The 15404-nt window shown below is 55.2% G+C and overlaps 1 protein-coding gene across 6 annotated transcripts in view; it reads left to right on the forward strand.

Annotated features, from left to right (window-relative positions):
• The first annotated feature begins 2410 nt into the window (after positions 1 to 2410).
• The window catches only part of HDGFL2 (HDGF like 2), a 35767-nt gene continuing 22773 nt past the window's right edge, over positions 2411 to 15404 (forward strand). For 4 of the 6 annotated variants that reach the window (XM_065534771.2, XM_065534772.2, XM_065534773.2 and 1 more), the window contains exons 1-3: positions 2411 to 2554; positions 5625 to 5701; positions 5795 to 5933. In XM_065534771.2, coding sequence (XP_065390843.1) covers positions 2483 to 2554; positions 5625 to 5701; positions 5795 to 5933 — 288 coding nt within the window. In that variant the 5' untranslated portion in view covers positions 2411 to 2482. Of the gene's footprint in view, positions 2555 to 5203; positions 5379 to 5624; positions 5702 to 5794; positions 5934 to 15404 lie in introns of those variants that run through there. The other 2 variants (XM_065534774.1, XM_074025433.1) reach the window with 1 other exon arrangement.

A 15404-nucleotide genomic window follows, 5' to 3' on the forward strand; every position in this document is an offset into this window, starting at 1 on the left:
CAGGCTGGAGTGCATTAGCACAATCTCGGCTCACTGCAACCTCTCTCTCTCGGGTTTAAGCAATCCTCCTGACTCAGCTTCCCAAGTAGTTGGGATTGCAGGCATGCACCATCACACCTGGCCAATATTTTTGGTATTTTTAGTAGAGACAAAGTTTCACCATGTTGGCCACGCTGGTCTCAAACTCTTGACCTCAAGGGATCCGCCTGCCTCAGCCCCCCGAAGTGCTGGGATTACACGTGTAAGCCGCGGCGCCTGGCCTATGTTTAATTTTTATTTTATTTATTTATTTAGTTTTTTGAGACGAAGTCCCATCTCTCTCTGTCGCCCAAGTTGGAGTGCAGTGGCGCGATCTCATCTCACTGCAACCGCTGCCTCCGGGTTCAAGCGATTCTCCTGCCTCAGTCTCTTGGGTAGCTGGAATTACAGGTGCGCGCCACCACGCCCAGCTAATTTTTTGCATTTTTAGTAGAGATGGGGTTTTACCATGTTGGCCAGGGTTGTCTCGAACTTCTGACCTCAAGTGATCCACCCACCTCGGCCTCCCAAAGTGTTGGGATTACAGGCGTGAATCACCGCGCCTGGTCTTGTTTTTTGAAACGAAGTCTCGCTCTGTCACCCAGGTTGCAGTGCAGTGGCGCGGTCTCGGCTCACTGCAACCTCTGCCTCCCAGGTTCAAGTGATTCTCCTGCCTCAACCTCCCAAGTAGCTAGGACTATAGGCGCCACCACCACGCCTGGCTAAGTTTTGTATTTTTTCTAGAGATGGGCTTTCACCAAATTGGCCAGGCTGGTCTAGTACTCCTGACCTTAAGTAAGGATCAGATGCTTGTTTTTGCTCTTCCCTGTGCTCCTCATGCCCTCCCAGGGCTCGCCTCACTATAGCGTCCAACTTCTGTTCATCCTCCCAGTGTCTGGTTAAACTGACTTCACCCAGTAACCCTCTGTGATCCCCCAGGAGAGAAGTCGTCTCCATTATTCAGCTTTTTTTCCTCAAGCACCCTGGTTCTTTTTAGTTCTTACCATGGATCCTAATTACAAAAAAAAAAAAAAAAAAAAAGCAAAACAAAACATAACAACATCAACGAATTTAAAAAGTTAACATTTCTTGGCCCTGGTATACTTGATTCCTGGAAGGTAGAGTTATAGCTTCTTCTTTTTTTTTTTCCCCCGCTCTGTTGCCCAGGCTGGAGTGCAGTGGCGCGATCTCGGCTTACTGTAACCCCCACCTTCTGGGTTCAAGTGATTCTCCTGCCTCAGCCTCCCGAGTAGCTGGTATAGGTGAGCGGCCACCACGCCCGGCTAATTTTCGTATTTTTAGTAGAGACGGGGTTTCACCATGTTGGCCAGGCTGGTCTGGAACTCCTGACCTCGTGATCCGCCCGCTTCGTCCTCCCAAAGTGCTGGGATTACAGGCGTGAGCCACCGCGCCCGGCCGAGTTATAGCTTCTAATACTTCCTGTATTTCCTGTTGCCCGGCTCAGTCTAGAGCAGGGTCCTCACAATCCTATAAGATCTTGTAAGATTGGAACCATCATGGGCCCCATTTTCCAAGTGCAGAGACTGAAAGCCCAGGACAATCAAGCGCCTCGGCCCCACGGTATTCAGTACATTTTTCTTGAATGAATATGTCTGTGGGGCGTTTGGCGGCCCTGGCATATAGTAGGTACTCAGTAAGTTTTTAACTAAGTGAAGAAATAACTATTCTGTGCATTTTGCTACTGTTTATCCTAAGAGCTCCCCGAGAGCCTGCCCCTTCCTCTAAGCCCCGCCCCCTCGAGCTGGCAATCTCCCGTCCCTGTTTTATGTTGTATCGCTCTTCTTTCGATAGCCAATGGCCGACGTTCCCGCTGAAGCCCCGCCTCTTGTAATGGCCAATGCCTGCTCCCTACCTTGAGGCGCTTCTCTTGTGGTATCCAGTGTCTTGCATCTCTACTTTAAGCCCCTCCTCCTGAGCGAGAGAGGCTGTCAATGACTCGCCCCTTGCGTTGACTGATTGGCCTTCTTTTCTGCGGTATCCAATGTTCTGCCCTACTTATATCCCCTTCTCTTGTAGCGGTCTATGTCCCGCCTCTTTCCCTTAAGCTCCACCCCTTCACTCTCTTAGCGCCTCTGTTCGTCTCCTCCCACCTTTCCCTTTCACCTCCCATAACCTCCCATTAGAGTATCTGGGTTACGCCCCTTGGTTCTGTCCGTTATCCAATCCCGTTACCTACTGTGCTCCAACCTCTGTTCTCATTGGTCGCCTAGCTTCTCTGTCCTCTGCACGTGGTCCTGAACGACGGCTTTGCAGGCCCGTGACGGCCGGAGGGCTGAACTTCCGTTGGCGCAACGCCCAATAAGCGCGCGCCGGCAGGCTGCCCAGGCAGCCGCCCCCGCCCCCTTGGCGTCCCGCTCCCGCCCCCGGCTTCGCCTCCCGCTGCCGCCGCTGCTGCCGCCGCCGCCGCAGCCGCTTTCCGCGGCCTGGGCCTCCCGCCGTCAGCATGCCACACGCCTTCAAGCCTGGGGACTTGGTGTTCGCTAAGATGAAGGGCTACCCTCACTGGCCGGCCCGGGTGAGGCCGCGCGGGTGATGGGGCCGCTGGGGGGGGTGGGGCAGCGGGGGCCCCGGGCCGGAGGCAGGCGCGCACCGGAGGGCAGGGGGTGTCCTGGGCCTGAAGGAGCTGCGCCCCTGGGGTCTGGGGTTCCTGGGATCTGGGGGTGTCCGGGGCCCGAAGCGGCCGCGCCCTGGGGGTCTGAGGGTCCTGGGCTGCAGGGAGCTGCGCCCTAGGGGTCTGGGGGTGTCCGGGGCCTGCCGAAGCCGCGCCCTGAGGGTCTGGGGGTGTCCGGGGCCTGCAGGAGCCTCGCCCCGGGGTCTAGGGGTCCTGGGCCTCAGGGAGCCCCGCCCTTAGGGTCTGGGGGTCCTGGGCTGCAGGGAGCCGTGTTCTTGGAGTCTGGGGGTGTTCGCATCCTGCCGGACCCGCGGTCTGGACCTGCAGGAGCCCCTCCCGGGGTCTGGGGGTCCTTGGCCTCAGGGAGCTGAGTCCTGGGGTTCTGGGGGTGTCCGAGCCCTGCAGAAGCCGCGCCCCGGGGTCTGGGGGTCCTGGGCCTCAGGGGGCCACGCCTAGGTGTTCTGGGGCTGCCTGAGCCCTGCAGGAGCTGCGCCCTGGGGTCTGGGGGTCCTGGGCCTCAGGGGGCCGTGCCCAGGGGTTCTGAGGGTGTCTGGGGCCTGAGAGACTCTCGCCCTTGTGTTGTGGGGGTCCTGGGGTTCAGGGAGTCGCACCCTGGGAGTCTGGGGGTGTTCTGGGCCCGAGGGAGCCACACCTTGGGAGTTTGGGGGTGTTTGGGGCCTGAAGGAGTCGCTTGCCAACGTTCTAGGGGTCCTGGGCCGGAGGAAGCCGTGCCCTGGGGCTCTGGGGCCTGATAAATTCTCACCCTGGGGGAACGGGGGTCCTGGATCTGAGGGAGCCATGCTGTGGCGGTCTAGGGGGTGTCCTGGGCCCAAGGGAGCCGCGTCTTGGAGGTTTGGGGGTGTCCAGGGCCTGAAGGAGCTGCGCGCCAATGGTCTGGGGGTCCTGGGCCTGAGAAAGCTGTGCCCTGGGGTTCTAGGGGTATGTAGGGCCTTAGAAACTCGCCCTGGGGGTCTGGGGGTTCTAGGCCTGAGGGGGCTGCGCCCTGGGGGTCTGGGGGTGTCCTGGGCCGGAGGGAGCCGCGCCTTGTGTATCTGGGGGTGTCCGGGGTGCCTCGAGGAGCCAGGTGCAGGGTGTCTGGGAGGGTCTGGGACCTGAGGGACCCTCGCCTGAGGGTCTGGGGGTCCCAGGCCTGAGGGCTCAAGGTTCAAGTTTGAGCAAAACTGGGTAACTTGAGATTTGAGGCCAGGGGTCAGATGTGATGGGAGGCTGAAGCACTCCATTGCAGGTCCTGCAGAAGCCCAGTTTTGAGGGGCTGGGGGGCCGAGGGCCATGTGCTAGGGGTCCACGGTTGGAGGACGCAGTCATGGGGGAAAGTTGAGGATCAAGGCTAAGGGAAGCTGGGACTTCTGAGTGAGGTGCTGGGGTTGGGGTAATGGGGCTGGAGGCTCTGTTCACAGGGTCATTGGGACTCAGGGAACTAGACCTTAGAATGAAGTCAGCATCAGGGCTGTTGGGGGACCCTGGGAACTGGCCCCCTGTGGGGAGGAGGATGTAGAAGCTGGTTTTGGAGGGACTTGAGGGTGGGGTGGTCCAACCCTCATGCTTGAAATGGAGACAGGCCCAGGCCCAGGGAGTGGGAGCGCATCTGAGGGAAGGGGGCTGGCCGAAGGGACCTTGGATGCCCCTTTATGGAAACTGGGGTCCCGAGGACCTGGATAGTCCCAAGTGTCCTGGCTTGAAGGATGTTCTGCACCTTGGAGTCCCAGGTGTGGAGGGGGTGAGTTCCAGGCCCTGAGCGGGACAGGCCAGCGGGGAGCAGGGACCCCAGGCTTTTGTCATCTCCAGGTCTTAGGGCTGAGTCTCCCAGGGCTGAGGTTGGTAGAGTTGGCCGGGCAGGACTGAGGAATTTGGCATTGGGGGTGGAAGGCTGGGGCAGCAGGGAGGGGCCGTGGAAGGGGAGGCCAGACGGTGCCCTGGTCCAGAACTAGCCCAGGGCTGAAGCTGGCATTGCCGCTGGGATGGGTGGGCCTTGGAGTACCGTGGGCGGGTCCTGGGTGAGGCAGGAGGAAAAGGGGCCTGTGAAGCATGCCAGGCTGGTCCTTGGGTGGACTGAGTTTGGGATGCTTCTGGTGGGAGAGGGATGCTGGGCCTGGCTGCCCATGGCCAAGCCCAGGGGCCGGGACTCTGAGAGTAGCTCCGAGGAGACCCAAGCAAAAAGGAAGCTGGGTGAGTGGGGCAGGGAAGATCAGGAGCCCCCAGAAGCTGGAGAGGTGGATGGGGAAGGAATGCATTGGGAGCGGAGAAACCACTCTAGCCTGCTGTGCTCGCGCTGACTTTCTTGGGGGAGACCAGAGCAATGCAACTTTCCAGGCACTTCCCTCCTTTTCCCAGCTCTCTTCTTCCCAGAGCACTCGCTTTTCTCTACCCCGTCCCCCCTTCTCCAGCCTGCTCTCCTAGCCCCAGACGTTTCCAAGCACCTGATTGGAAGTGAAGGGGCTGTTAGCCTCCAGTGGGGAGGTGACTGACAGCTGCCGGAGCCCATGGGCCTGCAGGGAGAGGGTGGGACTTCCTGGATGCTCAGGGCCGTTTCTTGTAGCCCACCCCCCACCCTCTGCATCCTTGGAGCTGCCAGCTGCATCCTCTGGGGGACCACCCATGAGCCCCTCTTTGCGGGAGGGGTCCCCAGGGAAGGTCCTGGGAGTCCATAGATGCTGAGCTTGGCCCCACGCCCTGGTTGCTTCAGAGGGCCGGATCTGGCTTTGCTCAGGTAGAGCACCTGCCCTGGGTGGGCCAGCTCTCTCCCTGTAGTCAGGGGCGATCTCTCTGGATGAGGCACAGCTTTGCAGTGGAGGGGACGCAGAAGAATGCAGCTTCCCATTGGGAAGGGGCTGCTGCTTCCCGGGTTGAAGGCTCCCCTCCTCCCAGCGTGATTTGCCCCAAATAACTTGGCTGATTTCTTGGTGATGTCCTGGGTCCGTGGGTAAAGCCGCCCCTGACTGGCCTCTCACTGCAGATTGATGACATTGCTGACGGCGCCGTGAAGCCCCCACCCAACAAGTACCCCATCTTTTTCTTTGGCACGCACGAAACGTAAGTGTCCCCTGCTGGGGCTTGGTTTTCTCCTCTGGTGCCTCCTGGGGTGGCCACACTCACCTGAGACTGGCCCCCGTTTCCCTTCTCCAGAGCCTTCCTGGGACCCAAGGACCTGTTCCCCTATGACAAATGTAAAGACAAGTACGGGAAACCCAACAAGAGGAAAGGCTTCAATGAAGGGCTGTGGGAGATCCAGAACAACCCCCACGCCAGCTACAGCGCCCCTCCGGTGAGTACCCGTGGTGGAGAGCGAGCGCGAAGGGTGCTTCTGAGGCGAGAAGAGGCCTCCAGACAGGGTCTCTCGCCTGGGCACTGTGGACACATGGGGCGCGATCATTCCCTGTGGTGGGGCGTTCGGGTCCCCGCAGGTGCTGAGCAGTGTCCCTGGCCACCACCTACTCCATGCCAAGGCCACCCCCACCCCATTCATGGTGATGATAGATGTCCCCAGACATTGCCCAGTGTCCCCTGGGTGGAGGGGAATGGGACAGAATCAGCCCTGGCAAGAACCCCTGCTCTAGAATCAGCCCAAGTTTCTTTTTTCTTTCTTTTTTTTTTTTTTTTGAGACAGTCTCGTTCTGTCGCCCAGGCTGGAGGGCAGTGGTGCAATCTTGGCTCACTGCAAGCTCTGCCTCCTGGGTTCCCGCCATTCTCCTGCCTCAGCCTCCCGAGTAGCTGGGACTACAGGTGACCACCACCACCATTTTTTTGTATTTTTAGTAGAGACGGGGTTTCACCGTGTTAGCCAGGATGGTCTCAATCTCCTGACCTGTGATCTGCCCGCCTCGGCCTCCCAAAGTGCTGAGATTACAGGCGTGAGCCACTGCGCCCATCCTTTTTTTTTTTTTGAGACAGAGTCTTGCTCTGTTGCCCAGGCTGGAGTGCAGTGGCGTGATCTTGGCTCACCACAATCTCTGCCTCTGGGTCCAGCTGATTCTCCTGCCTCAGACTCCCGAGTAGCTGGGATTACAGGTGCCCTCTCCCATGCCCAGCTAATTTTTGTATTTTTGGTAGAGACAGGATTTCACCATGTTGGCCAGGCTGGTCTTGAACTCCTGAACTCAGGTGATCCGCCCGTCTCAGCCTCCCAAAGTGTTGGGATTACAGGGGTGAGCCACTGCGCCCAGCCAGCCCAAGTTTCTAACAGAGTGTTGTCATAGCTCTCTTAAAACTTTGTTTTCTTAGGAAAACACGATTTTTTCTTCTGAGAACAGTCCCCTCTTCCACTGTTACTGCCAGATTTTAGAGGAGTGAAAAGGCCATGGTGTGTAGACGTGAGCGTTCTCAGGTAGAAAAAAACATCAAGAATCAGATGACAGGCCGGGCGCGGTGGCTCAAGCCTGTAATCCCAGCACTTTGGGAGGCCGAGACGGGCGGATCACGAGGTCAGGAGATCGAGACCATCCTGGCTAAAACGGTGAAACCCCGTCTCTACTAAAAAATACAAAAAACTAGCCGGGCGAGGTGGCGGGCGCCTGTATTCCCAGCTACTCGGGAGGCTGAGGCAGGAGAATGGTCTAAACCCGGGAGGCGGAGTTTGCAGTGAGCTGAGATCCGGCCACTGCACCCCAGCCTCGGCAACAGAGCAAGACTCTGTCTCAAAAAAAAAAAAAAAAAAAAAGAATCAGATGACATGTCGTTGGCAAATGGGTTTCTAGAAATAGGGAAAGAAAGGAATATAGAACAGTGGAAGGCAAATGGCTAAAAGGCCGTGGACGGATGGGAGAAAGGTGCCTTACTCTTCAGTATTTTGGAGTGAGATGGGGAGTGGGGAAACTGGGTTGGTGTTCTTTCCGCCGCCGTAACCACACGTTTTTGAGGTTTCTGTGAGAGGCTGGGGGCCAGGGGTAGCCCAGGCTTAGCAGGGGCAGGCATGAAGTTGGCAGGGAGGCCCAGGGAACTGACCACAAGCTAGGGAAAGCTTGGCCGTTAGGGAAGAAAAGGACCCCCGAGGTGGTCTGAGTGGAGGAAGGCAGGAGGGGCCCAGCCTCTGGCTTTTGTGAGTGGAGGATGGAGTCTCTTTGCAGTGCCTGGTCCTGCTTGAGAACCCGGGGTCTTGAGGCCTGTCTGTGCCTCTCCTTCGTCTCGGCCTGGGCTGGGTGGTGCCTGTGAGCATTTGCTCCAGGATCCGCAGATGTTTCGATGGTGACACCTGCCATGCACATGTGTCATGGGGACCAGGAACAGTCAGGCACAGTCCTTTGTCTTCTGGGAGCTCATGGTCCAGAACTGAGGATTCACTCAACAGTTGTACTTTGAGCGCCGAGGATCTGGCAGCCCCTTCTCAGGGGTCCGGGGCCCACTGATGTTGCATGCTGAGGGTAGTTTACTTCGACACCTGTGGTGTGTCTAGGAAACTGAGGTTTTCCTGGTTTCATACTTGCCATCTTTCCCCAGGCTGTGACTGTCCCCAGCCTGGATGGATAGGTCGGAAATCCTTCAAGGTAGCTGTTGCGTGAGATCTTTTTCTGGCCCCAGGTCAATTTCTCTTTGGTTCCATCCTGAGCTCATTACCTCCTGGTGAATCATCACACCATTTAATATTTATTGGACACCTACAGCTTGCTAAGCACTGTATGGAGGCCTGTCTTCGAGGAAAGGAAATTAAACAAGCCCTGTACAGATCCCCCAAGATGAGAAGTAGCTTTAGTTGAGGCCACTGCTGCTCTTAGCTTCTCTAGCCCATCTATGCTTCCAGATGGAACGTGTGTTTAAGATGCAGATTCCTGGCCGGGCACTGTGGCTCACGCCTGTAATCCCAGCACTTTGGGAGGCTGTGGCTGGTGGATCATGAGGTCAGGAGTTCAAGACCAGCCTGTCCAAGATGGTGAAACCCAGTCTCTACTAAAAATACAAAAATTAGCCCCGTGTGGTGGCAGGTGCCTGTAATCCCAGCTACTTGGGAGGCTGAGGCAGGAGAATTGGTTGAACCCAGGAAGGAGAAGTTGCAGTGAGTCAAGATCGTGCCACTGCACTTCAGCCTGAGCGACAGAGAGAGACTCCATCTCAAAAAAAAATGCAGATTCCTGGGCCATTTTCCTAGAGGCATAGATTTAATCGTGTAGGATAGGAGCTCTGAAGTTTTTCTTGCCAAGTTTTGTCTTTTTTTTTTTTTTTTTTTTTGAGGCGGAGTCTCGCTCTGTCGCCCAGGCTGGAGTGCAGTGGCCGGATCTCAGCTCACTGCAAGCTCCGCCTCCCGGGTGCACGCCATTCTCCTGCCTCAGCCTCCCGAGTAGCTGGGACTACAGGCGCCCGCCACCTCGCCCGGCTAGATTTTTGTATTTTTTAGTAGAGACGGGGTTTCACCGTGTTAGCCAGGATGGTCTCGATCTCCTGACCTCGTGATCCGCCCGTCTCGGCCTCCCAAAGTGCTGGGATTACAGGCTTGAGCCACCGCGCCCGGCCCTTTTTTTTTTTTTTTTTTTTTTGAGATGGAGTCTTGCTCTGTCGCCCAGGCTGGAGTGCAATGATGTAATCTCGGCTCATTGCAACCTCCACCTCCCGGGTTCAAGCGATTCTCCTGCCTCAGCCTCCTGAGTAGCTGGAATTACAGGCATCCACCACCATGCCTGGCTAATTTTTATAGAGATGGGGTTTTACCATATTGGCCAGGCTGGTCTCGACCTCCTGACCTCAGGTGATCCGCCTGCTTCAGCCTCCCAAAATTCTGGGATTACAGGCGTGAGCCACCGTGCCTGTCCTGTCCTGGATGCTTCTGATGTAGCCAGTACATATCCGGTGTTTGGAAGCACAGCTTTGTGGAAATCCGAGCAGTCTCTTTTTTTTTTTTTTTTTTTTTTTGAGGCAGGGTCTCATTCTTTTTTTTTTTTTTTTTTTTTTTTGAGACAGAGTCTCGCTCTGTCGCCCAGGCTGGAGTTCAGTGGCGCTGTCTCGGCTCACTGCAAGCTCCGCCTCCCGGGTTTACGCCATTCTCCTGCCTCAGCCTCCCGAGTAGCTGGGACTACAGGCGCCCGCCACCTCGCCCGGCTAATTTTTTTATATTTTTAGTAGAGACGGGGTTTCATTGTTTTAGCCAGGATGGTCTCGATCTCCTGACCTCGTGATCCGCCCGTCTCGGCCTCCCAAAGTGCTGGGATTACAGGCTTGAGCCACCGCGCCCGGCCGAGGCAGGGTCTCATTCTTTCGCCCAGGCTGGGATACTGTGGTACAGTCATGGCTCACTGCGGCCTCAACCCTCCAGACTCAGGTGATCCTTCCTCCTCAGCTTCCCGAGTAGCTGGGACTTAAAAAAAAAAAAAAAAAAAAAAAAAGGAAAGATGCAGATTTGTCGGCCATTTTCCTAGAGGCGTAGATTTAATTGTGTAACCCAGGTAATTTCTGTATTTTTTGTAGACATGAGATTTCATTATGTTGCCCAGGTTGGTCTCAAACTCCTCAAGTAATCCTCTCACTTTGGCCTCCTAAAGTACTAGGATTACAGGCATGAGCCATTATTCCCAGCCCCGTCTCTTTTTTCCATCTTTGAAGTTATTTGTTTGTTTGTTTATTTATTTATTTAGAGACGGAGTCTTGCTCTGTTGCCGAGGCTGGAGGGCCGTGGTGCAATCTCGACTCCCTGCAACCTCCACCTCCCGGGTTCAAAGAATTCTTGTGCCTCAGCCTCCCAGGTAGCTGGGATTACCAGCATGAGCCACCATACCCGGCTAATCTTTGTATTGTTAGTGGAGACGGGGTTTCACCGTGTTGGACAGGCTGGTCTTGAACTCCCGACCTCAGGTGATCCGCACCCCCGTTGGCCTCCCAAAGTGCTGGGATCACAGGCATCAGCCACCGTGCCCCGCCTATTAGTTTGTTTTTATGTTTTGAGTAGGAATACAGACGTTAAAAATTCAAAAGGAACAAACGGGCCTACAGTGAGAAGCCAGTCTCACTCCCGTTCCTGCCTGCTGGTCACTCTATTTTGTTTTCCTCTCAAGATAGCTGCAGCTCCCAGTCCCATAACATCCTTCCCAGATTCTTCATTCCTAGAAAACCATCCCCAGTTTTCTGTTGTTAAGCATGTAATTCTGAACTGTGTTTTATTCACCCAACTTTGTATCTTGAAACTTGGTCCACACCACGATGCAGAGAACAGGCTCTTTTTTTTTTTTTTTTTTTTGAGATAGAATTTCGCTCTTGTCGCCCAGGCTGGAGTGCAGTGGCACGATCTCGGCTCACTGCAACCTCTGCCTCGCGGGTTCAAGCGATTCTCCTGTCTCAGCCTCCCGAGTAGCTGAGATTATAGGCGCCCACTACCATGCCTGACTAATTTTGTATTTTTAGTAGAGACAATGTTTCACCATGTTGATCAGGCTGGTCTTGAACTCCTGACCTCAGGTGATCCACCCACCTTGGCCTCCCAAAGGGCTGGGATTACAGGTGTGAGCCACCACATTCCAGCCCAGGCTCATTTTTTTTAACAGCCTTAGCGCAAGTAGTAATGCCACCAAGAGCGGACAGGAAGGCCTGGGTCCCATCCCCTCGCCAAGCCAGTAGGTGAAACATGGCAGCTTGGCCTGGTTCCAGTTGCATCGCCTTTTGGTCCTCATAGTAATCCTCAGAGTGGCCCGGACGGGAGGTTTTTGTTTTTTTTTTTGAGAATGTGTCTCGCTCTGTCACCCAGGCTAGAGTGCAGTGGTGTGATCTCTGCTCACTACAACCTCCGCCTTCCAGGTTCAAGCGATTCTCCTGCCTCAGCCTCCCGAGTGGCTGGGATTACAGGCACCCACCACCACGCCCGGCTAATTTTTTGTATTTTTAGTAGAGATGAGTTTCACCGTATTGACCGGGATGGTCTCGAACTCCTGACCTCGTGATCTGCCCACCTCGGCCTCCCAAAGTGCTGGGATTACAGGTATGAGCCAGCACACCCAAGAGTGGAAAATATTTTTTCTATTGAGTAGATGAGCAGAATGAGACTCAAGGGGTTGCTCAGATGTGCCAGGCGTGATGGCTCACACCTGTAACCTTAGCACTGTGGGAGGCCAAGGGGGGTGAATCGCTTCAGGTCAGGAGTTCCAGACCAGCTTGGTGAACATGGCAAAACCCCATTCTACTAACACTACAAAAATTAGCCGGGCTCACGCCTGAAGTTCCAGCACTTTGGGATGCCAAGGAGGGGTCACCTGAGGTCAGGATGTCACGACCAGACTGGCCAACAAAATGAAACCCCGTCTCTACAAAAATACAAAAATTAGGCCGGGCGCGGTGGCTCATACCTGTAATCCCAGCACTTTGGGAGGCCGAGGCAGGCAGATCACGAGGTCAGGCGATCGAGACCATCCTGGCTAACACGGTGTAACCCCATCTCTACTAAAAAAATATATATGGCCGGGCGCGGTGGCTCAAGCCTGTAATCCCAGCACTTTGGGAGGCCGAGACGGGCGGATCACGAGGTCAGGAGATCGAGACCATCCTGGCTGACACGGTGAAACCCCGTCTCTACTAAAAAATACAAAAAATTAGCCGGGCGAGGTGGCGGGCGCCTGTAGTCCCAGCTACTCAGGAGGCTGAGGCAGGAGAATGGCGTGAACCCTGGAGGCGCAGCTTACAGTGAGCCGAGATCCAGCCACTGCACTCCAGCCGGAGCGACACAGTGAGATTCCATCTAAAAAAAAAGAAAAGAAACCCCGCCTCTACCCAACTACAAAAATTAGCCGGGCTCATACCTGTAATCCCAGCACTTTGGGAGGACAAGGAGGGTGGGTCACCTGAGGTCAGGAGGTCAGAGCAGACTGGCCAACACAGTGCAACCCCGCCTCTACAAAAATATAAAAATTAGCCAGGTGTGGCAGTGGGCACCTGTAATCCCAGCCACTCGGGGGTTCAGAGAATCTCTTGAACCCAGGAGGCAGAGGTGCAGTGAGCCGAGATTGTGCCAGTGCACTCCAGCCTGGGTGACAGAATGAGACTCTGTCCCCCCAAAAAGAAAAAAAAGTTTGCTTAGATGCCCAGAGGAACCCAGGTGGTATCTGAGGCCTTGTAGACATAGGCCACGGTTTCTCAGCATCAGTACCTTACAACAGAGTATAGCAGTGATAGTTGGGGCCAGGTCATTCGGCCATTCTGCAGCATACGGTCTGTCCTGGGCACTGCAGGGTGTTGGGCAGCATTCCTGGCTCCTACTTACTCCATGCTAGGAGCGCCCACCACTAACCTTGATGACCAGAATGTCTCTAGACATTTGGCCTAGAAGGATCCCACCTGATACATCCCTGTTGTTTGGTAGATGAAGAGGTAGAGAGACCTGTCCAAGGTTCTCAAGCTTGTGAGCAACAGAGCTGAGCTGGGGTCAGAAACCAGGACCCCCAGCTCACAGTACCCCCGACTCCCAGATCCTCCAACTCCCTGGCCCCCCAGCTCCCAGGCTGGCATTCTTTTCCTTCTGGCTGGTGCAAGCCGGGGGCAGGCCCTGGAGGATGGGGGCCCCTGGGAATAACCTCTCAGAAGTGGGAGCTGGGAAGCGCAGTGGTTCACGCCTGTTAATCCCAGCACTTTGGGAGGCCGAGGCAGGTGGATCACTTGAGGTCAGGAGTTTGAGATCAGCCTGGCCAACGTGGTGAAACCCCATTTCTACTAAAAATATGCTGGTGCCTGTGATCCCAGCTACTTGGGAGGCTGAGGCAGGACCATCACTTGAACCTGGGAGGTGGAGGCTGCAGTGAACTGAGATCCTGCCATTGCGCTCCCGCCTGGGGTACAGGGTGAGACTCCGTCTCAAAAAAAAAAAAGAAGTAGGAACTGAGGAACTGGGGCCAAGAGCCTGTTGTATGAGCAGGTGGGCCTGGGAGCCAGGCCTGGCTCTGCCCTGTGCTCACTGCGAATCTTGACCATTGACATCCCCTGTGACCATTGACATCCTCTCTGTGCGCCTCAGTTCCCTTTTCTTTCCTTTTTTTTTTTTTTGAGGCCGAGTCTCACTCTGTTGCCAGGCTGGAATTCAGTGGCATGATCTTGGCTCACTGCAACCTCTGCCTCCCAGGTTCAAGCTGTTCTTCTGCCTCGGCCTCTCTAGTAGCTGGGATTACAGGCATGCACCTCCACACCCAGCTAATTTTTGTATTATTATTTTTTATTTATTTATTTATTTATTTATTTATTTATTTTGAGATGGAGTCTCGCTCTGTCTCCCAGGCTGGAGTGCAGTGGCACGATCTCGGCTCACTGCAAGCTCCACCTCCCGAGTTCACGCCATTCTCCTGCCTCAGCCAGCTGAGTAGCTGCGACTACAGGCGCCCGCCACCACACCCGGCTGATTTTTTTTTTGTATTTTTAGTAGAGACGAGGTTTCACCGAGTTAGCCAGGATGGTCTCGATCTCCTGACCTCGTGATCCGCCCGTCTCGGCCTTCCAAAGTGCTGGGATTACAGGCGTGAGCCACTGCGCCCGGCCAAGTTTTGTATTATTTAGTAGAGATTTCACTATGTTGGCCAGGCTGGTCTCAATCTCTTGACCTCAGGTGGTCCTCCTTCCTTAGCCTCCCAAAGTGCTGGGATTACAGGCATGAGCCACCGTGCCCGGCTCTCAGTTTCCTCATCTAAAACAGAGGATTTGGTAGTGCTGGCCTCTCAGCGGGCTCCTGGGGAGAGTCCAGTGAGAAACTACACATTGACACTCAGGAAGCGCTCGGTGGATGGCAGAGGGGATATTTGGGAACAGGGAGGCAAAGCTGGATTTGACCTTCCCTTTTCCAATTTAGTCACACCCCCCACCCTAATCCTCTAAGACAGCTGGAGAAATGAGCTGTTTCCCTCACTCTCAGCTGGGGGGACTGGAAGTTGGCTGGCTTTGGCCATTTTTTGTTGTTGTTGTTTGTTTTGTTTTGTTTGAGATGGAGTCTCACTCTGTCACCCAGGCTGGAGTGCAACGGCGCGATCTCGGCTCACTGCAAGCTCCTTGTCCCAGGTTCACACTATTCTCCTGCCTCAGCCTCCCGAGTAGCTAGGACTACAGGCAGGCGCCCGCCACCACGCCCGGCTAATTTTTTTGTATTTTTTTAGTAGAGACGGGGTTTCACCGTGTTAGCCAGGATGGTCTCGATCTCCCGACCTCATGATCTGCCCGCCTCGGCCTCCCAAAGTGCTGGGATTACAGGCGTGAGCCACCGCACCTGGCCTGGCTTTGGCCTTTTATTGCTGGGTTCTTCTCCGTACCTACAGCATTCATGTCCTCCAAACCTCTTGGTGTGGGTTAGATTTCCTAAAACCTTTGCTGTTCGACCCCAGGACACCCAGGGGTCCCGTCTTTATCCACATGCACAGTGTAGGGGAAGTCACTTCCCTCCCAGAGACTCAGTTTCCCCACTTGTGGGACATGCGCAGTCTTCCCAGTTGCCTGACGGGGCTGCAGAGGCACAGAGTAGGTCACAGGTGGTCAAGAGGAAGGAGGGTTTTTTGGTCTGTTTGTTTGTTTTGTTTGAGGTGGAGTCTTGCTCTGTCGTCCAGGCTGGAGTGAAGTGGCACCATTTCAGTTCACTGCAACCTCTGCCTCCCAAGTTCAAGCAATTCTCCTGCCTCAGCCTCCCGAGTAGCTGGTACTACAGGTGCCGACCACCATGCCTGGTTAATTTTTGTATTTTTAGTACAGACATGGTCCTGACCTCAGGTGATCCACCCGCCTCAGCCTCTCAAAGGGCTGGAATTACAGGCGTGGCTCACCGCCCCCCACCCCCAGCCTTGTTATTTTTTTCTTTTTCTTTTTT

Source organism: Macaca fascicularis, chromosome 19 (genome assembly GCF_037993035.2).
Source record: "Macaca fascicularis isolate 582-1 chromosome 19, T2T-MFA8v1.1".
Taxonomy (NCBI): domain Eukaryota; kingdom Metazoa; phylum Chordata; class Mammalia; order Primates; family Cercopithecidae; genus Macaca; species Macaca fascicularis.